This window comes from Fusarium tjaetaba, assembly GCF_013396195.1.
Source record: "Fusarium tjaetaba strain NRRL 66243 chromosome Unknown NRRL66243_c0000074, whole genome shotgun sequence".
NCBI classification, from domain to species: Eukaryota; Fungi; Ascomycota; class Sordariomycetes; order Hypocreales; family Nectriaceae; genus Fusarium; species Fusarium tjaetaba.
This window is the reverse complement of record NW_023501270.1, coordinates 1-20,858: the sequence shown is the minus strand read 5'-3', so window position 1 is coordinate 20,858 and position 20,858 is coordinate 1. Positions and strand designations below refer to the sequence as shown.

Genomic DNA, 20,858 nt, shown 5'->3' with positions numbered 1-20,858 from the left:
TATTATCTCCGTGTGAAATGCCGTCATGATCCTCCGACTGCCAGGGCCATCTCACGGGAGTTTGTAATTTATTCATAGTGATGGCGAGTTGCATGATTGAGGGGTTTGCAGGATAATTGGGGGTTGTGATTGGAGCTCTTACAGTGATCTGCGGGAGCCTTGGCATGGGCTATTTACCCCATGAATTACTACCTATTGCTGTACGCGGGTTCATGAATGAGGGGTATTATGATGCGATTGGGGTGATCATCGGATGGTTCCTTTGCATCCGTGGAGTAAGTAGTTAGCGCCGGTGGATGATCAAGGTGGGAAGCATGATGTACTATCGGGGAAGCCGGTCCGCAAAGTCAGTTAGACTCATATGAGCTACAATTTCGAAATAGTATGGACTTTCTATCTTATCTCTCCCTGTCGGCTATCATCCAATTACGCACCAAAAGCACTCATCAGCTTCTCATGCTCCTTCTTAGTAATAGGAATAACTGTTCCATGTCTCGGGCTCGTAGGAAGCTTATAGCTCGCCGAAACCTTCCAATTCGGCTTATCCAAATCGGTAGTCTCAAGGGGAACATAACCCTTACCACCATACTCATCTACAAAAAGATAGAACTTCTCGCCATTGGTATCACCAGCATTACCCTTGAAAGCAGTAGGACCCTCAACAGCCTGGAGACCAGCGTTCTTGCCAATGCATGTAGCTTGAACAGTCCATCCGTCAACGGGGGCGAGAAATTTGGAGGACTTCTCTTGGATGATGTCTGTGCAGCCGCTGGCTGATGCTTCGTCCTTTGTGAAGCGGTAGAATGAGTTACCGGACTTGAGAACGGTGGTGTCGATACGAGAGGTCTTGCTGTCCTGCCAGATCTCAGCCTTGGAGAAGGTGACGAAGTCGCGGGTGAGAGAGTAGAGCATGCGGTGGTAAGAGTTGTCAGAGTGATCAGCAGTGTTGTACAGTGACGAGGCCCAGAAAACAACGTATGACTGCTTCTCATCGTCCCAGAACGCCTCAGGCGCCCAGGTATTTCCAGCGTTATCGGGAGAAACCTTGACGTGTCGCTGCGCAGACCACGTAACAAGATCATCAGACTCCCAGATCTCAAGATACAAACTTCCCTTGCGGACTGCATCGCCCCAAGAAGTTCCACTTCCAATCGACAAATCCGTCGCAATCATAAAGAATTTATCCCCCTCAACAGATCGAATAACAAAAGGATCTCTCAACCCCTTCGTACCCAACTTCGACGTGATAACAGGCTGTCCGCCATTAAGCTCCTGCCAATCCAGTGCATTATTCCCTTTACTAGCCGCAAAGTAGATATTCTCCCCCTGCTTCGAATTACCCGTAAAGTACGAAAAAGCATACGCCTCATACGGATCTTGTTGAACGGCCTGACGAACAGAAGCGTTGAACTCGCGCTCGTGCAGTTGGCCGTCTACTTCGAGGGACGCGACGAGGAGAACGTCTGAGGTGGTGGGTTGACGCTTGACGAGACCATCGTGGCTGATGATGGAGGGATCGCTGCTGCGCCAGGTGATGGGGTGGCCGTTTGAGGTGGAGGGGAGGGTGATGTGGCTGCGGATGTCTTCGAGGTTGCGGACGTTGAGGGAGGTGAGGGCTTCGTGGGAGTGGATGCCTGTGGCGAGGGAGAGGAGGGCTAGGGAGAGGGATTGAAGACGGGGAAACATGGTGAAGAATGGCGATGGCCCTGTGTAGAGATGGGTGAGCCGTAAGGATGTTTACTGAGAGCAATGTTCGTGATACCGTCGTCCTTTAAATACACCGCAAATCTTTCCAGACTAAACAATCTTGGCTCCCTCACGATCTCCACGATGTCCTCGAATACCTGAATTAGTCCACGGACCTCTCATCAATCATTCCCATTCTGTCACTTGGCAAGTCATTCACAACTTTTCTTTGCGACGTCATTCGGTAGTTATTACCCCGGATCGTCCCTTTTCATCCCTTCTGGGGTAGCAAACCGACCCCTGCAGATATTTCGTTGCACGCACCATGAATTTAGGTTATACTCCGCATAAACGCCGTGCTTTTATTCGCGCGCAAAAAATGTAGTGGAGAAGAGATTATCTGGTTCACAATACGAAGCATCATGTGCGCTGGTGATCATTACTGGATAAGTAAGGTGGTCGATTGTTTTTGGCAGTGGATTGGGGACCTCGGGAGTTGAGCGGTTTACCCCAGATGCGCCATGTGTAATGCTGGGGATGGTGTTTTTCGGGGTAGGGTTTTGTGTACGTATGCATAGCGATATGCATAATTGATGGGTGTGATGGCGCGTAAAGATCTTTAGCTCAGAGGCGCGTTACTCAACTCGCGGGGATACCGGTGCCGGTCTTGTCAAAAGCGAATGCGCCGGTCAAGCAGCGACCTCCGGTAAACTTCAAGATGCTAATGAGCTTCGAGTTCACATTCTGAAGAATTTTTCCTTAGGTTGATCTGCTTGTTGGTAGCTTCCACATATGGTCGTCGGTGCTGCTATACGCGAAACTGTAGGGTATGTCAAATTGACACGAAAGATTTTCAAGAGTTTCGTCCATGAGATCGCTTTGTCACTTTTATATAATGCTTTTGCTCATAAGATAATACTAGATGTTCAAAAAGATACCGAGAGGTTCTATCAATACCAAGCTTCTTATCAGTGCTGTTTTTGATAAGCTGAGTTGCATTAATTAGATGGTAAGATTTCAATCTGGTCGAATAGAGATGTCCATTGGCCGGCTTTGAGATTGAATTACCAGTCATTCTTCTTTTCTTTCTCAAGCGAGGAACTACTTGCCTCGCACAAGCAGTGGATGAGCCTCCGTGTTAAGCACATACTTCATCTTCCCATCACTCCTAACCTGCAACTCCGAATCCTCCGCAAACATCAAATACAAATACTTCAGTGTCTCCGCCAACCAAAAGCTCTCCATCTTATCCACAAACTTCCTCGTCTTATCATCCTTTGTCTTCATAACACTCTTCAAGCCCGTATATCCTCCCTCAACCTTACACATTCTATTCAAAGCCTCGAACGCCTCCCAAGCCCACTCCTGGTACTTGCGATCTCCAGTAGCGCGATAGGCGTAGTACAGACTTTCGATGGTTTCAGGGCGGAGGATGTATTCGGCGTTGGTATGGTAGTATCCGCTCTTCTCGTAAAAGGATTGCCATTTTGGAGCGGGGAGACGTTTGGATGATGCTTTTGCGAGGGGTTGGCGACCGTCATCGACCCAGCGAAAGAGCTCGGGACCGATACCGCTTGGACTTTGACGGTAGACTTCATAGTATGACTCTGAGAGTTTGACGCCAAAGTCAACAAAGGTTTGGTTCTGCAGAAGAAGCCCGCCCAGGATCAGCGAGCCGCCGCAAACGCTTGCCACTGTTGAGGTTAGCATATCCTTGCAGTCAAATCAGTGATGCAAGTAGCTTACAGTGACTAGAGATGGGAATCATGGTATCACCGCGCATCTCCCCCAGGAACGTCAGGTCGGGCCTAGTCGACGGTGAAGAAGCCAGATACAGCATCGACGACTCAGCTGCCTTGATCCAGCTCTCTCCATACTCAGCAAAAGCGACTGGATCGTATGCATACATCTTGATAAGATACTCGTAGTAGCTATCGGAGCCACCGCCCCAGCCAGCTTGGTAGTCTCCAAAATATCCATCCTTGAGCTTGACATATGTTCCGATGAGACCTGGAAGTGTAAAACTTTGCTTCGTCTTGGGATGAATTAAATGATCCTGGGCTCTCTGCGCAAGCTTCGCATAGGTCTGGTTGCCAGTCAAATCACTTAATCGAGTCCATTCGAGAACAAGTGTGCCAAAGCAGGTGATAGAGTTGTCAATGTTGCCGAAGCGGCGGAGCGTAGGATTAAAAATGATCTCATCGTCTGGAATACCGGACGGCGTATCAAATGCAATGCTGAGTCTGTCGGCGAGGATAACAGCTGTTTTAAGCAAGTTGTTCCTTAGATAGATGTCCGTGGCCAGATGCTTATATGACCCAGACAGCAGGTCATAAGCTAGAGGCAGGGTCAGTAGGATCATCAGGTCGCAAGCTTTCTGGATGCATACCGGATAAAAGACCCCCAAGATAGCGAATAGTCGTTTCGAAAAGTGAGATCGGTTGATCAGGTACAATAGTTGCAGTGAAATCTGTGAGCATGATCTGTCGTAGGATCTTATCCACGATCTCTGCGTCCTCCATGATGATAGCCGTGCTCAAGCCATCAACTGCTGTCGCTCCCCAGCCATTTCTATCACAAGTCAATAACTTGAAATACTAATCAAGGTTCGTGAACTTACCGATCATCCTCATATGTCTTGCTGATCGGCAATAACGTATCATGAGGCGCAGCAAATTGCTCGTACTTATCCCACGAAAACCGAAACGCCTCGACAATTCTTGCGGCTCTTTGCGGGTCACCTTTTAGCTTAGCGGATGACTCCTGTGAAGCTGCCTTTGAGTAGCCATTTCGCGAGGCACGTCCTGAGAAGAAAAGTGAGAAGACATGGTATGCGACGAAGATGGCGCCCAGCCAAACGATGAGTTTCTGGACAGATCTCTGCATTCTTGTCCACCACCAGCGCGAACCCAAGTGTGGATAGAGACGAGAAGCAAAGGTAAGAAGAGAGGATAAAAGAGCGAAATGGAAATTGAACCACTCAATTGATCGCCAGGCCGGTGTCAGCGTTGGTAGAAAAGCTGGAGATTTCCCCTGAATGAATCTTATCGGTTATCGTCCCAATTTTCAGCTTAGGGGCTGATCCTTATCAAAGCCTCCGTCAGCGCCGCACCTGAGGCCCTAAAATTGGTCAAGCGCCATCAATAAGGTCCTTAGCGCTGAGCTGTCCCCTGGAAATTTATTGAAACTATCGATTTTAGCTGACCACTGCAGCAAATGACAGCTTGACCAACGATGCGCTAGCCGAAGATGACTTGTTCTTAAGATCTTTCAGGCTAGAGTCACTAAACTATTGTTTCGTCTGCAAGGTACCCTTCGCCAAAATGTTTACATTTGTCGATTATTTATTGTCTTGGCAGGTAATGTGCCTCACGTCATGTGGGAGGCCGGAGCTAAAGCCCAGTCCGGTCCAATTCTTAAAATGTAGTCTCCTTTTCGAGAAGAACTTTCTTCCTCTCTTCAACGTTTGCCGTTCGTACACTCGTTTATACTACAGCGCTACCATTACTCTCGTTGATATTCAGGATGCGTTGGATTTCTATCATCGCTTTTCTCGGCGCTGTTGCTAGCGCTCGTCCGCTGTGCCGCCCGGATCGATCTACTACGACTGGTCTGCCCTCTGCGACTGCGACTACGAGCGTTGAGACTTTGAGCACTGACTCTGCGACTGCTACTGAGACCTCGGCGACTGAGACTGCCGTTACTTCCGCGACTACCTTCACTGAATCGGAGACTGCTACTACTACTACGTGGTTCACTACTGTTACTACTGCGGTTACCAGTGAAGCAGCGACTACGACCACTGAGGCCCCCGAGGCTACCAATTACATCCAGAACGGTGGCTTTGAGGATAGCCCCAACACTGACTGGAGTGTTCGAACCAGCGATATCAAGAATGACTCTAAACGAGCTCGCTCCGGCAACAAATACGTGTAAGTCACCCACATGATCCATCCCAGGACATCACCAACAAGAAGCAGTCAATACGATGTGGATGACTCCGAAGCCGTCGGCGGCAATCAACTGAACCAAACCGTCAACGGTCTCGACACCGAGCGACTCTACCGTCTCACAGCCTACGCCACAGTCTTCAACACTCCAGCGCCTCTTAAAGACGCAAACACCGTCTGCGTCATTGAAGTTCTGCAAGAGAGCTCGAGCATAGCTCAGTGGTTGCTTGACTTTGAAAATCTGGGCACATACAAGCAGTATTTCGTCGACTTCACGCCATCTGATGACGATGTTACTGTTACAATGAGGCTCCGGTGCAGCAATGGAAAGAAGGTTACCTTGTCTGTTGGTCTGGATGATGTTTCCTTGTATGACATTGGTCCTAAGCTTGTTGGCTAAGCTACTACTCTATCCCATCAGTATGGCAAGACCTGGGCATCCCATTCATAGGAAGTATCAAGAAAACCAAGTTGAGCCTCGATCCTGTGTGAGTAGGTTGCCAAGGGGTCTTGCCATGGTATCTATTATTCTTCGACATGGCAGAAATCACTTTACATATTTATGGCCATTAATCTTACATATTCTGTCACTATCCTGTGTGTAGGATATTTTACAAAACTTGAAGTTGCCATGGGCCGTCGAGACACATGCGCCACTCGCAGTAGAGATCGTAGACACGGTAAAGAAATATCCATCAGACTCAATTTGTTCTGCTACTCAGTCTTCGCCTTCCAAGCCCAGAATGTTGCCAACCTCCGAGCATCCTGCTAAGCTACCACACTCAAATCGAACCCTTCTTACAGCTTCTGACCAGCGGTACCAGGAATAGTAGAAGCAACCTTTCCTGATCCCAAGAGCGTAACCTTGTAAGGAAGCGAAGCAGAAGTGAGAGTACCCTTAGGAGCAGAGTTAACCGAACCACCAAGATCAACATCCTCAACAACAGCATAGCCAGTCTCCTTGGAATCAGCAAAGAAAATAGCTCGCTCAACAGAGTTGGCGAAAGCAGAGCTCTGGACGAGAACTTGAGCGCCCATGCGGGTGTTGACACCAGAGAGAAGAATGCCGTCCCAGTAGTTGTTGACGATGTGCACGGTAGCGAAGCGGATGAGGGGCTGGCGGCTGCTGACGTTCTTCCAGTAGTTGTTGGCGTAGGTGATGTGGAGCTTGCCCTTGTCCTCTGAGGCGTTACTATCGGAGTGGCCGATCAGAGAGCCCTTCCACTGAAGTCGAGGGTCAGTAACAACGATGTCTGGCTGGGAGGCAGAGTTAACTTACGTGATCGTGGAAGTAGGTGTTGGAGACAGTGATCCAATCAGCACCATGGGAAATGTCAACAAGACCATCAAGATCATCCTTTCCAAGACTCAAGTCACCGGACAAATCGCAGTGGTCAACCCACACGTTGGTAGACTCATCGATACCAATAGCATCGCCGTTGGAAGCATCAACCTTGGCGATCTTGAGGTTTCGAAGAATGACGTTCTTCTGGCGACGAACATAGAAGCCAACACCAGTAATTGCTACAATAATCAGTCTAAACTACTCCATTAACATGAGGGTTGACTTACAGCTTCCAGCAGCACCGATAATAGTCTTATCAGATGCAGGCCGAACTTTATCGCTGCCTGTTAACTTGCCAGAGACGATAATGGTCAGAGGCTCAGTGCGCTTAGCAGCTTCAATGAGAGCGGCGACTGTGGTCACAGTGACAGTCGAGCCCTTGGCACCGCCAGTGGTACCGCCGTTCTGGGTGCAGTATCCGACGGTACAAGGCTCCGCAGCTTGGCGCTTGAGGAGGGCATCGCGGCTCTCAAGTGGAGAGGCGAGTGCCAAGGTGGCGAAGAGGGTGGTAATGGCTGAAGTGAACTTCATGATGCTGATGATTGTGTAAGTCAGAGGTGATCAGTTGAAGAAAGCCAAAGCTTGATGGTTTCAACAATTTAGGTATTATTATCGCGAAGTTTCACGAGGTCTTTATAGAAGTTCATCGCTCTCATCAAGTTACAGTACTACTATTCCAACTGGTAGCACGCAAGACACCAATCCCCAATTCAGCATTCGGACCCCGGAGTCTATGGCTTCAATTTCCCTTTCTGGAGATGGCATCACGAGCCTCACAGCGTCTATTGGAGTAATAGTCTATCTTCTTGAGTATAGAACCTTACACTGTGGAAGTATGTGAAACATTCAAGTTTGGATGATCTTGCGTTCGGAAAAGATCGATGTCATGGTTGGCTATTATTGGTGGAATTGGTTGGGCTGAGGCGCCGTGGTTGGTGGATGATCTGGAAATACCCCGGATTGTGACGATCTCTCGTCCACCGTCATTACCGGCAGTGACCTGTGATCTGGGGTAACGACGAGAGGAAACCCTTAGCGGTCAAGAAATATCCCTCTCGACAATTCAACCCTTCATCAATAGAGCTTTGAGTTATTAGAACCCGTTATTGACTCCTCTCTCTACTGATTGACCGTTGATATCGAGCGGCCGGCTAAACACCGATCTGACATCTACAGATTATCCCAGCTTAACGTTAACGTAGTTATGCATAAACCCCTTCTCCGAAGCTCGATGATCAGACCAAACCCGTATCTACCCCAACGTTTCGAACGCAGACTGTGGGGGCGTGAGGTCCCATCGGTCATAAAATCATGCAAGGGCTTTTTCCATCTGCACGGAAAAGGCGAGTGACAGACGAGTCCCCCAATGTCTGAGATGTTCCTCGAATCATGCCAAAGAGCAGTTAGGGCTCTTTGTTGGCATACTACTGCTTTGAATTGTCGGTGTTATGCGTATTTGGGGGTCATTCCGGGTTTACTATTAACAAGCAATCAACGTACCGTGATCACGAAAGATCTCTACCGCTGCAACTATCACCCGAATCACCGAGACCGTAACCTCACAGTCCCGAAAGCTGCAGAAAATGATCGTTGGATACATATTCGCTGACATGGAGTCGAAGAAAGAATATGTATCAAACTCTCACTGATTCACTGGATGATCTCGTGGTAGGTTTTTTCAAGAACATCAAATCTTCTTACCCGTTCAGATTTAGTCGGGCATACAAGATGAATCCCCCAATGCTCAAATGATAGTCGAGCCTTTGGCGACTACTTCAGGATCACTCACGTGTTCATAGGCTTAAGGCTCTCCCACTATACTCCTAACTTGTCTACACAAGCTCCTTAGTCCCCTCAACGCAGGCCCATCAATCGGGTTACCACCCGAGCCACATACCTAGGAACTCATAATTGGACATAGCTAAATATTGAGATACTGGGGCGCAGAGGCAGACTAGCCAAGCCTGGTGCAGACATATATCAGAATAATGATAAGCTATCGAGGCGAAAGCGATTCAGACCAATCGGTTCACAGCCTCTCCTGTCAATCAGTAGATCTGATCTGCGGAGGGCAATGTAAGATTAATTGGTACCAATGTGATAAAGAATCTGAAGGAGATCATGACCTGTTCAGGGCGAACGTTCGGCGAGATACTTGCCTACGTGAAGCTGAATAGAATATCAGGGACTTCAGATTCGCAAGTTAATGAATATATCATTTTGATATCTCCACGGATGGCCCCGCGTGGAAGCTGTGAAGGAAGGGAGCAGAAGCGCCTCCCTCACTATAGATAATCCGGAAATTTCTGGTTTGAATGGACTACTGCGGCTTGTTGCGTATTATCCTCTATATAATAGGACCCCTCTACTTCAGAAGCATACAGTAAGTAGAAGAGGAGGATATCGTTCAAGTTTGGGGGTCAGCCAAGCCCCGCAAATGCAAGCTTTCAACAGGATTGAGTACCACGAGATCCCCCACAAATGCTTAATTGAATCAGCTCAGACTTTCTAACAAGGATCCTAGGTAATATGGACTAAGTAGCGGGAGCCAAAATTATAGTTAATCATGCCCTGCGGTCTTAGTGAGGTCTGTGAAAGGTGGAATAGCCGGCCCCGGACGGAGGAATACAGAACCACGAATCAACTTCATCCAGAGATTCAATTAAGCTTACCCCGCGTCGTCCCTTCCCCCATAGTTGGACCATGAATCCATGATACAAACGAAGCCTTCAAAGAAGCCTAAATCGACAACCCCGGATTTTAACAGGATCTGGGAAAGCTGCTAAGAAGAAGATCAAATGTTTACTGCATGATGATTCATGGAATCATATCCTTGGTGTCGAGTGACATGAATTGTTGATTTAGAGTCTTGGCACGCAGTGAACCGAGCGAAGGACCAGGCTAATGCCGTCGGTTACATGCAAAGCGGTGAAATGGGATGGCAGGCACCAAGACTGTTGAGTTGATCCTGAACTGAGGTTGGTATGTTATAGCATAAGGTCCGTATTACATATATCAGCCAAAAACATATATAAGCGGCAATTTCATCCTAATAACTACCTACCCCATCTCTTGGATACCTTTGAACTTGTACCCTCGCCTTTGACCCTTACCAAGATTAAAGTCGCATCTCGAATCCACCATGAAGGCCTCACGACTCCTATCTCTCCTCCCCGTTACCCAGGCCGCTGTCATTGACACCCGTCAGTCCAAGACCGGCGATGGCAAACAAGGTGACACCGACGCCACCCAAGGAGATCTCAGCCAAAGGCCACCGCCGCGCTTCCCCTTTCCCATTACCAAGTTCCCAGTCGCCAAGGAAACAGTCGTTCTCAAGAATTCCAAGTACATCATGCCTGGTGAGGTCTTCGATGGCAAGATGAAGCGGTATGAACGACCTGAAGGAAGCTGTAATGAACAAGCAGAGGGCACTGATGCTGATGCTGTGTTCAACTTGTTGCCTGGTTCGACTATTCGAAATGTCATCATTGGAAAGAACCAGGCCGAGGGTATCCATGCTTTGGGTGATGCCTGGGTTGAAAATGGTGAGTGGCTTTATCTGCCTTTGAATGGCTTGTACTAACTTGTGCAGTCTGGTGGGAGGACGTTTGTGAAGATGCTCTCACATCGAAGGGTTTGAACACCCAGTTGAGGGTCATTGGCGGTGGAGCACGAAGCGCAACAGACAAGGTAAGCAACAGAAATGAGGATAAAGCTTCCTTTCTAATCATTCCCAGATCTTCCAAGACAACTCGCTTGGTGGCAAGTACAATATTACTGGCTTCTACGCTGAGGGATTTGGAACATTCTACCAGTCCTGCGGAAACTGCCTCAACCAAGCCAAGCGCAACGCCACAATTCAGAACGTCATTGCCGTTGACGGTCTCAGAATGGGCATCGTAAGAACCCCATTCACCACTGATCTAGACTATTTCTAACAGATCTAGATCAACCCCAACTTCGGTGATGAGTTCCGTCTCAAGAACGCTCAGATCGAAAATGTCACTAGTATTGTCGACAAAGAAATCGGCAACAACGTGCAGACTGTTCCATACTATATCGGAAATGGACCTGATGAGAAGTATGCTTTGTATAATGAGACAAGGGATAACATTACAAAGTTCAAGGGCAAGGTTACGAACGCGTATGAGCCTGAGGATCCTTATGAGTGGCTTGAAGAGTTCTGGCCTGAGGGCTTCAACTGAGCTAACATAGGACCTCGTGTGGACGGAAGACGAGAAGACCTAGTCCAGTGTTGATGAAGTCTGTTGTGTACAGTTGAGGCTTGTGACTGAGAGCTTATGTCACCGTGTATAACTTAGAGATCCATAAAGATCTGAATTAATTGACAAAATGAGATTTTGACTAAGAAAACTACTCTCTCAATCTGGCCAGTGGCTCTGATACCCTAAACGGCGTTCATAGCCATAAGCCGAGTAAGTGTCTCCCCAGAGATGTTAGCCAAAGTATACTTCTTTAATACCTGTAAATCCTGCTTTAGACTAAACTTCACAAAGTCTTGTTTCGACTGGGTTTGAGTATAGACACGAATACTGTCACCAGGAGAACAGCTTGCATCCTGCGAGCCCATGATGCCCGACATCGAGTGACCTGATCCAGCACCCACCTTACTCCTGTCAGTAAGTACATTCAATGCATCCATAAGTCTAAAGCCATTGCCCGATGGCGGAGTGCCAAACGTGATGCCAGTTATTCCCAGGTGCCTCATCAACGTTGTTAGGGCAGTGGTTCGCATACCTTTGATAAATGATGCACTGGGTCGTTTGTTACATGTAGATAGATCTAGCCTCATATGATATAGACTTGGATCTCAAGACTAATATCAGTAGCATATAAGATAGCAACGTCAATCAGGGTTCTCTTTGGGAGGCTTACCCTTGCGTTGACTATATGTAGTTCTACAGACATCCTAGGCCAGCTCAGTTTGCATATCGCCTCCCAAGAAAGGTTGCAATTCTCCTAAACCAGTCATCTATGAACTATATTACTTATTAAGAATATGCCCTTGTTTCGTCTGCATCTTCATTGGAAGATTGTCAAGTCGGCTCGATATCTTCTCTGCCAGCTAACATTACTTATATCTAGAATTAAGTTATAGTCTGTAATAACAAGGGACTATTATCTTTATGTTACTCCTGTAATTAAACCCCATAAGTATCTGGATAGCAATATATATGTCTCTTCAATAGGGTGAATATTTCATCTTCAATTTGTTTATCATAGTGGATATACTAGACGCTGAAGCTAGATGTTAGTATAAACATGATAATGTTAGCAATAATATTGAAAAGCCCACAATATTCTCAGTGTTCAGGGTGCACACTGAAGGAGACTTCTTGTCCTGCAGCTTATTTGTTGTATCTAAGCATTCCAAATCACTGGAATATGTCGCTGCATCGTCGGGTTACACAGAAAGGCAATGCAACGTGAACCCTCTGTAGTATTTGTCACGCAACAAGACACTGTCACTGGAGGACCATTCCTCCTCGCTCAAACTGGATCGAAAGGTCCGCGTGCTGCACAACACATGCATAATACCATCTTCTATCCATATGAAGGGTCTAAGGGTCCTCATCTATGGCAATACTTTCCCCACCGAACTGTTACACTACAGGCTCAGAAGAGGGGCAATTCGGCCTCAGCTCCAATTTGTATTGGACAATGAGGATTATCAAAGCATGCGTCAGTCAACAGTTTCTCACCGAGGCCTTCAAATATTGCCATCGCTTCACTCCGCCAATCGGGACATCGGGATCCTTGTCAAGATTCGAACCAGGGTTATCTTTCAGTGCCGACCCGCAACGATAACATCATCAAGCCACCAAAAAATAACCTCAACTTCAACGGTCAATAACTCCCCGACTAAACACTAACCGTCGGTAGATCTCCATCTTTTGACAGCGTCGTAGCAGTCAAACTGGGGCTTCTTGCTGAGAAAGATGGTGACTACAGCTTACTAAACCCTGCGTGAAGCGGGGACTGCATGATGACAAACCCGCGCCAAAGGCTTACGAGCACCTTCAACCCGGTCTCGCAGCGGGCCGACCTTATGCATATTCGTATAGCTCCTCGTGGCGTCGCGGTGGCTTGGGCCAATATGCGCGAGGATAGCTTCGGCCGACTGAGGCGGACTTCATTTCCGACTGTGCATTTGGGCATGGAATCAAGGACCTTTGACTCCAGGATTACACAGCATGCCAAGATCGCAGGATGCAGAATTCAGAACGTGCATGTGAAGTATTCGAGGTTGATTTCCGAGTATATATAGCTGGGTATCAACCCAAGTTGAGGGAAATTCTTCAGGTTCAACAGCCATTTCACAGCTTCAGTACCAACCTGCAACTCAAGGCTTTCGACAATGAAGTTCAGTTCCATCATCGCCGCTGGCGTCCTCTCTGTTTCTGCTCTTGCTAAGAGCAGCTACAAGTATGAGCGTCTTGACAAGAACGATGCCGTGAGTTTGCCAGTGCTATCTGTTTCTTCTTGGTATTAACAGGTTTAGGTTCTCCTCGTGGTTGATATCCAGGAAGGTCTTTACCAGTTGACCAGAGATTGGGATCCTACTCTGTATCATCACCAGTCTATGGCTCACGCTGCTCTTGGTCAGGCTTTCGACATGCCTGTTATCTTAACTACCTCCGCCGACCAGGGTAAGTCCTCAACCTATCTTATCGCATAGACTCTTACTAACAGCTCAGGCCCCAATGGTCCTCTTATGCGAGAGATTCGCGAGATGTACCCCAAAGCCCCCCTCGTCCAACGCCAGGGCCAAGTCAATGCCTGGGACAGCGAAGAGTTCCGCGACGCCGTCAAGGCCACCAATAAGTCCCAGGTCATCCTCGCTGGTATCACCACCGACGTCTGCACCACATTCCTCGCTCTCTCCCTCCGTGACGCCGGATACTCCGTCTGGGCCAACATGGAGGCATCCGGCACTACCACCGCTCTCATCCGCGACATTTCCAACGACCGCATGCGCGATGCTGGTGTTCAGGTTGTCAGCTTGTTCTCTATTGTCTGTGAGCTTATGCGCGACTGGAGGAACAAGCCCGGTGCCAAGGAGATCTACCCTTGGCTCGGACAGTACTACCCTGCTGCTGGTTACATGGCTCGTGGCCATGCTGCGGCTATCACTAACGGAACTATCCAGCCTGGTGAGGATGGATACACTCACTACCCTTAGAGCTAGATTGATTTCTGGCACTAGCAGTTGTTGCCTAGATGGATGATGACTTGCTCTGGGAGCTGGCTTGAAAGGCAGCTGGATAGTCTTCAACTCCCGAAACAACCGTCTCTGTCCCCATTTGGAGGAGATGGTTTCAGATAGACTTTACTTCATTCTTCTTCACCTTTTACAATGAATGCACGATCATTGCTTCCTGAATTCTTTTTCCTACATACGTGACTCCGACTGACATGTCTTGAGGTCAACGCATCGTTCGGAATCGCCCGACAGCATCAGTGTACAATGAAAGGGTGAGTAAAGCCTTTGTGATACGAAGCCTTTATTATGCCGTCGGATTATAAGTCTCACCTTGCACTCCGCTCCCATCGGCCCATAAGTAACCAAGGTCTGGGGTACCGCGGGGTCCGATCTGCCCTGTTAATTGCAACCCTCTTAAATGAGTGCAAGAAATCATGAGACCAGGCTTATCAGGGCATTCCTGACAACTGAGAGAAGCGCAAGTCAAATTTGATTTCTGCCAATACTTTAAGCTTAACAGACCATCTAAGGGCACGGAATCTGACATTTTTGTTTCGATTGGTTGATCGCCAATCAGACCACCTCAGCCAAGACAACAGCACCTGATCATGTGCCACCAACACGTTGTCGTCAGCCATAACCTCAAGTCCAGCAAGTCTATAAGATCTCACTCTCAGACAGCTTGCAGAATGAGGGTGCGATTAATGAAGTTAATAATCAACGAAAGACAAGCATCACAATGATGGCATCAAATAGCACGCTCCCCCTTGCCATGCGCGCCGCCCAATGGCGCTTCATCAAAGGCGGCATCGACAAGAATCTCACCCTCGTCACCGACGCTAAACTACCCAGAAATACATCATCGATTCCAAAAGGACATACCCTTGTCAAAGTCGCATATGCATCAGTCAATCATCTTGACTACAAAATTGCTGAAATGCCTCTCACGAACTTCATGTTCTCCAAACCCGTCACGCCAGGTCTTGACTTCTCTGGCACGATAGTCTCCACGACACTGAATGAGTTCCAGTCCGGTCAGAAGGTATTTGGAAGGACAGAGTTACCAATTGGTGGAACTCTTGCGGAGTATGTTGTTGTTGGGAGCAAGGCAATGGCAGTGTTGCCGGATGGTGTTGAGCTTAAAGATGCGGCCTGCGTTGGGATCTGTGGGACGACCGCTTTGCAGTGCATGTCACCATTCGTGAAGGCGGATGATAGGGTGTTTATTAATGGTGGCAGTGGAGGTGTTGGTGTTTTTGCGATTCAGGTTGCGAAAGCTTTGGGATGTTCTCATGTCACAGTCACTTGCTCCGCTTCCAACGCCGAGTTTTGTCGCAGCCTCGGGGCTGATGAGACTATTGACTACAAGTCCGAAGACCCGATTGGAGTGCTCAAAAAGAAAGAAGACAAGTTTGACTTCATCCTCGACACGGTCTTCAACGATCCAGATCTCTACTGGCAGTCACATCGGTATCTCAAACCCGAGGGGCAGTATGTTTGCGTCGGTCTGCCGCCACGCTTTCATACCTTCAAAGCTCTCCTCACTATCAGTATGTTACCGGGGTGGCTGGGCGGTGGAAAGCGTAAGTTCAAGTACCACTCTGTGACCGCTAACAGGAAGGACTTTGGGCAGGTTGCGGATTGGATGAAAGATGGGAAGGTGAAGGCCGTTATTGAGGAGGAGTTTGGGTTGGAGGATACAGCGAGGGCTTATGCGAGACTGAAGGAGGGAAGGACGAGAGGGAAGATGGTTGTGCGTGTTGGGGGTGAAGCTGGTGCTGATGGATAAGGCATTGCTCAGTGAGGATGAGGGCCATGGCGTGACCTGACCAAGGTCAAACGAGATGGACTTTTGAGACATGAAAAGATTGTCTTGGGTATGGCAGGACAGTTCAGAGTTTCTTTTGGCATCCTCTTCTAAACAAATTGTATATCCAATTGATTGACATAATGTAATTTGTCTTACGTGGAAGGTCTTTCTTAACTATCACCTCAGAAGTCGAAGGCTCTGAGTGTAACTTGGCCAAACTTAAAGACCATGGCAACCACTTCCTCTGGAAAATCGGAGCGAAAGTCTTCTCAACTTAAGATAAAGCCGAGGACACCTCTACACAATCTTCCCATCCACCTCCTTGGAGATATTGTCATGAGACCTCTGGCGTCGCCAGTTGAACAGAACATGCGGCTTAGTCTTGATAGTTTCCCTCATCTTCTCCTCACTACTATCCATCCAAGCATTACCAGACGCAGCACTGACAGGATATAGCGGTGTTCCATTAAGCAAGAAATGGTCTGCACCACGGCGATCGAAGGAAGCCGTAATGTCTAGATCGGTTGCAATTTGATCGCAGAAGGTCTCCAGCGGCAAGTCGTTGACATCACGACCAAATGGATTCTCGATCTCTTGTCCAATGAACAATAGACCAAAGATGATGTATGCGGCCGTGATGGTAGCTGGGATAGCTATCCAGCCAAGAGGACCGGTCAACTGAAACGGCAACAGCATAACATACACAAACGTGATCTGGCTGATAGCGATGGTATATGCGATCGGCAAGGGGGTATTGAGCACTCGATCACACCCGACTGCTACGTCGTTAAGCATGGTGATGTGATTATACGCGACAGTTTGGTGGATGGCAACGGACAGCTGCTTGTTTGCGACGAGACAGTCGACAGAAATGGCCAGATGGTTCAGTATTTCAAGCGGGAGATTTCCTTGGTGCTCTTCAGCTCTCTTGAGGTGCTTGCGGGGATCGCTCTGAGCGAATGAGAGACCTAGATATTCACCAGCTACCTGTTTGAAGTTTGTGACCCTTCGCTTCGGCACGGCTGTTGTACGGCCTGAGAATGTGTCGAGGTGGGCGATGTAGGGTTGCATATCAGGTTGACTCGCACAATGCTCAAAGCGAAGTGTATGTTTCAGTGCAACGGCAAACCCAGCGATGAGCTTCAGCGCTCCAAGCTTCTTGACAAGCAGCTCTCTAGTGTCTTGACCATCAGCACCAGTATCTGCTGCATGGATCCAGATAATCCGTCCGAGGGTTTGCGAAGCGGTAGCTAACATTCCCCAGTAACGACGGCCCTCGGCGTAGCGCTCATAAGCAGTTGATGATCGAAAGGAAAGGCTGAGACCGACGACGAAACCGAGGATGGTGAGAAGAACAGAGTTGACGCTGAGATCATGAACTTTCTTGGATATGACAGTGATAGCAGTGGACCAGCATGCGACGAGGAAAAGAGGGATGATGAGTGATGGCATGATTGAGCCGTGGAGTTGAAGGATGAGTGGCCATTTGGAATGACCGCGGAGATCCCTTGGACCACTGAAGTAATTGCTATCATTCATGTCATCATGTACCGGAGGTGAAGGCGAGGGCAGATATTCCTGGTTTGGAGGAGTTTCAACGCCAGAGAAGTTCTGTCTAGCCTGGACCTCTGGGAGTGGCTTCATCTCCACTGGAGTATCTCGACCAGCGTCCGACATGGTGGAAAACGAAGCACGCGAGGAACAACGGCGAATAGTGCCTATGGATGAAGACAGATAGCAGAACGGAGTTTTCAAAGTGAAGACCTGCCCATGGCTTATAAAGGAGGCAGGTTCCACCATAAAAAATGATGCTTCCCAAAAGGGTCTCATATTTCGAGCTGAACATTTAGTGCTGATGGGACTTCTGATGGTCCGACATTAGTGCTGAGAATATTAGCAATTGCCAACAAGCTTTGGCATAAGCATTCGCCAAGGCGGTCTGACCCGCATACAAGCTTGAGAATTGATGCTTAATTTGGTAGTGGTCTGTCTAGAATTACTGTAATGGCTGGTGACTTATCGTGTGTTGCTGACTTGGTGTTTTCAGCTTCTAATTTTAGCAAGACTTCGAAGAACCTTTGCTAGGAGAGGTTAATTTTCTTAAGGTGTTGTTATTGTTCACTTTGACATAGGAAAATACAAACCGAGGCATCATTTGGACTTCTGCTGCTCACATGGTTTAGATGAAGTTGGTGTTGTTTGGGTATCTGATCGTCAATGTCGTTTGAGCAGCGAGGCTCTTCCATATAGCCTTATTCTGCACCGTCCAGAATAGTAACACCACATCCGCTACATCTATTACTCAATTACATGAGCCCCTCAGATTTATCTGTTATCTCCTCATTCATTGATACTGTGTTATCTGATTTCCTACTAGCCACCTCGTATCACCATTGTCAGTCCTTCATTCCACCGTTTCTGGTCCTCAACAAGATCAAGGTCCTTCAGCAACACGTTGCACCTTACACCCAAGTGGCTTCTTAGACTTCAACGTCAAACTCGGGTTTCTAAACTCCACCTCCTCATCTCCAACACTCCCGATCTTAAAGTCTCTGATCAATCCAACCAACAAGACTTTCATATTCAGTAAAGCCAAAGCTTTCCCGGGGCACATGCGAGGCCCATTTGAGAAGGTCTCCATCGCATATGGGCTCAAGGCATCGCCGGAGAGAATGTCCCATCGATCAGGATCGAAGGTCTCCACATCAGGACCCCAGATTTCGGGGTTCAGTTGTGTCACTGCTGGGACGAGCTGAACCGTTGTCCCTTTTGGGATCCTGACGCCTGCTATGTTGATATCCTCGAGTGCTTCCCATGGGATAATTAAGGTAGGCGAATACAAGCGAAGGGCTTCTTTGATCACGTTGTCGAGGTACGGCAGTTCGTCGATCGACTTGGCGGTCTTGTCGTCGGCACTAAGAGGGAGTATCTCACTCCTTAGCCGTTCCTGTGACTTTTGATCTTTTGAGAGGGCATAGGCTGTCCAGAAAAGGGCGCTTGCTGTAGTCTCGTGTCCTGCCGCGATGACCTGCATAGTCTGTAATTCCCGTCAGTGATATACCAATAGGTCGCAGAGCAGTTACGCACGATATCGATCAACTCATCTCTAGACAATTTCTGGTTCTCAACAGAACTAGCTTCAATCATCCTCGTCAACAAATCATCCGATAATCCATTGTCTGTACCCAGCTCCTTTGCCTTTGCTACCTCAGATGTCCGCTGCTCAATCAGTTCTGTCATCATGCTCTTGAGAGCAGATTTGGCCCTGATAAAGTTCAAATTTGCAGACACAGGTAGCCAACGGAGTGGGATGAAGGGATTGACGAAGCTGATTATCTGGCCGGCGAGTGGTTGTGCCAAGATACCATTGTAGCATTGTTCAAATGATAAAGGCGAGGTCTTTGAGCGAAAGTCTCGAAGTTCTTTGCCAACTAGTGAGACGCCGATGATGTCAAGTGTCACTCTTGTAAACAGATCCTCGACTGGTTCGATTTTGTCAGATGATGATAGAGATGAGTTGACTGGGGGCATACGTACGTTCTAAGACACCGTTGCTGCTTCGTTGAATCGCAGTTTCAATCTCAGTGTTCAACTTGCGAGAGTAGGTCACAAACGTCGGGAACAGTTTCCGGATACTCCGACGAGACAGAGGTCCTATCATAATGAGTATTCATAATCGTGATCCACGAAAGAAGGCCTTACCTGCAGTAATGCGCCTCAACCGCTTGTGCTGGTCACCAACGCTGAACAGCAGACCGACACCCAGAAAATCTCCGACAAGTGTATGAAAGAACGCCGGTTTCGCGAACCGATAAGCATTCGTTTGGAGGACCTCGCGACATGCCTCTAAGTTGTTTACGAGAACAACCTCTGTGTTGAGCCAAGAGAGACTGCGTATGAACGGGGCGTTCGGCCAATGCCGCATCCACTGGAGATAGAGCTCATTTGGTCCTGATCCACGGAGGATGCGCAAGGCATGGCCGACTAGGAATTGCTGGTTCTACCCAAGTCAGTGCACTGAGATATAGTGTGGCCTGGCAGAGCTCACTTTTGGTCCTGGAAGATGTCGTAACTGTGAGAACGATGGTCTTAGTAGGGCCTTGATGATGAAGTGTAGGCAAAGAGCAAGGAACCAAAGTTACCGCTCGTACCACCGAAACGCTCAACAGCCACATCTTCAGTCAGTGATCCTCTCAGCATAGAACAAACACAACTTGAAGCTCTGCATGTTTGTGTTTGTAATTATTTATGACTTTGCACTTCTCATGCTGACAAATTTCTGACTGCTGATTCACTGCATATCGATGTAACCCGGCGGCCGCTCTCTCAATCCGAAGCCCGCTTTTGGTTCTAGAATAGCCAATTGAGGGCATTTCACGCATCTATGCTCGGGATCTACAAATAGCTGCATATTAAACCCTCCAAAAGTAAGCGCTATACTCTATAGTCATGCGACTTTGTTTACATTAAGCGGACTTTAAGTGACCATATCACGGCTAAGCGTTAAAGAAAATAGTAAGACGAGCGTCTTAAGATCTTATTTATGCAAGGAAATAGAATGTATCCTATACAAAATCGGGGCTCATGCAGGAAGAACCATAGTGATTTTCTTTATCTCAGATTCTCGGTATAGGACGATGTAGAGAAGGCAGTCTTCATTCAGAAAGTAGGTTGACCATCCCATCTCATAATTGAATACCTCAAGCTCACATAAGAGACTCGACATGTTTCTCACCCATCTTCTTCTCCTCGGCTTCTACGCCCTGCAACTCGATCGCAGCATCAGCAACGCCCTGATAGATGGAAAAGAAATTTCTTTTTATATTTATAAATTAAAGCTAT

General features: G+C 47.9%; 9 protein-coding genes across 9 annotated transcripts; 4 read left to right on the top strand and 5 right to left on the bottom strand.

Moving 5' to 3' along the window:
• Window positions 1-426: 426 nt before the first annotated feature.
• Window positions 427-1,686, bottom strand: FTJAE_3917 (endo-1 4-beta-xylanase; the record flags this gene model as incomplete). The annotated part of the gene is made up of 1 exon (XM_037350266.1): window positions 427-1,686. One exon carries the CDS (start codon window positions 1,684-1,686, stop codon window positions 427-429), a length of 1,260 nt encoding a protein of 419 aa, XP_037208962.1.
• Window positions 1,687-2,787: 1,101 nt separating this feature from the next.
• On the bottom strand, window positions 2,788-4,572 carry FTJAE_3916 (class I alpha-mannosidase 1B; the record flags this gene model as incomplete). The annotated part of the gene is made up of 4 exons (XM_037350265.1): window positions 2,788-3,380; window positions 3,433-4,023; window positions 4,076-4,257; window positions 4,307-4,572. 4 exons carry the CDS (start codon window positions 4,570-4,572, stop codon window positions 2,788-2,790), a joined length of 1,632 nt encoding a protein of 543 aa, XP_037208961.1.
• A 639-nt stretch (window positions 4,573-5,211) lies between these two features.
• On the top strand, window positions 5,212-6,036 carry FTJAE_3915 (uncharacterized protein; the record flags this gene model as incomplete). Its single annotated transcript, XM_037350264.1, has 2 exons — window positions 5,212-5,618; window positions 5,667-6,036. 2 exons carry the CDS (start codon window positions 5,212-5,214, stop codon window positions 6,034-6,036), a joined length of 777 nt encoding a protein of 258 aa, XP_037208960.1.
• A 398-nt stretch (window positions 6,037-6,434) lies between these two features.
• FTJAE_3914 (pectate lyase plyB) lies at window positions 6,435-7,512 on the bottom strand (the record flags this gene model as incomplete). Its single annotated transcript, XM_037350263.1, has 3 exons — window positions 6,435-6,860; window positions 6,916-7,160; window positions 7,209-7,512. 3 exons carry the CDS (start codon window positions 7,510-7,512, stop codon window positions 6,435-6,437), a joined length of 975 nt encoding a protein of 324 aa, XP_037208959.1.
• Window positions 7,513-10,123: 2,611 nt separating this feature from the next.
• On the top strand, window positions 10,124-11,186 carry FTJAE_3913 (pectate lyase; the record flags this gene model as incomplete). The annotated part of the gene is made up of 4 exons (XM_037350262.1): window positions 10,124-10,526; window positions 10,574-10,671; window positions 10,719-10,880; window positions 10,929-11,186. The coding sequence occupies 4 exons, from the start codon at window positions 10,124-10,126 to the stop codon at window positions 11,184-11,186; spliced, it is 921 nt and encodes a 306-aa protein (XP_037208958.1).
• A 2,174-nt stretch (window positions 11,187-13,360) lies between these two features.
• Window positions 13,361-14,185, top strand: FTJAE_3912 (isochorismatase; the record flags this gene model as incomplete). Its single annotated transcript, XM_037350261.1, has 3 exons — window positions 13,361-13,456; window positions 13,505-13,652; window positions 13,701-14,185. The coding sequence occupies 3 exons, from the start codon at window positions 13,361-13,363 to the stop codon at window positions 14,183-14,185; spliced, it is 729 nt and encodes a 242-aa protein (XP_037208957.1).
• A 760-nt stretch (window positions 14,186-14,945) lies between these two features.
• On the top strand, window positions 14,946-15,995 carry FTJAE_3911 (zinc alcohol dehydrogenase; the record flags this gene model as incomplete). Its single annotated transcript, XM_037350260.1, has 1 exon — window positions 14,946-15,995. The coding sequence occupies one exon, from the start codon at window positions 14,946-14,948 to the stop codon at window positions 15,993-15,995; it is 1,050 nt and encodes a 349-aa protein (XP_037208956.1).
• A 318-nt stretch (window positions 15,996-16,313) lies between these two features.
• On the bottom strand, window positions 16,314-17,693 carry FTJAE_3910 (yneE; the record flags this gene model as incomplete). Its single annotated transcript, XM_037350259.1, has 1 exon — window positions 16,314-17,693. One exon carries the CDS (start codon window positions 17,691-17,693, stop codon window positions 16,314-16,316), a length of 1,380 nt encoding a protein of 459 aa, XP_037208955.1.
• A 757-nt stretch (window positions 17,694-18,450) lies between these two features.
• Window positions 18,451-20,191, bottom strand: FTJAE_3909 (aat family amino acid transporter; the record flags this gene model as incomplete). Its single annotated transcript, XM_037350257.1, has 6 exons — window positions 18,451-19,053; window positions 19,104-19,498; window positions 19,554-19,670; window positions 19,719-20,016; window positions 20,065-20,115; window positions 20,168-20,191. 6 exons carry the CDS (start codon window positions 20,189-20,191, stop codon window positions 18,451-18,453), a joined length of 1,488 nt encoding a protein of 495 aa, XP_037208954.1.
• Between the last annotated feature and the right edge of the window lie 667 nt (window positions 20,192-20,858).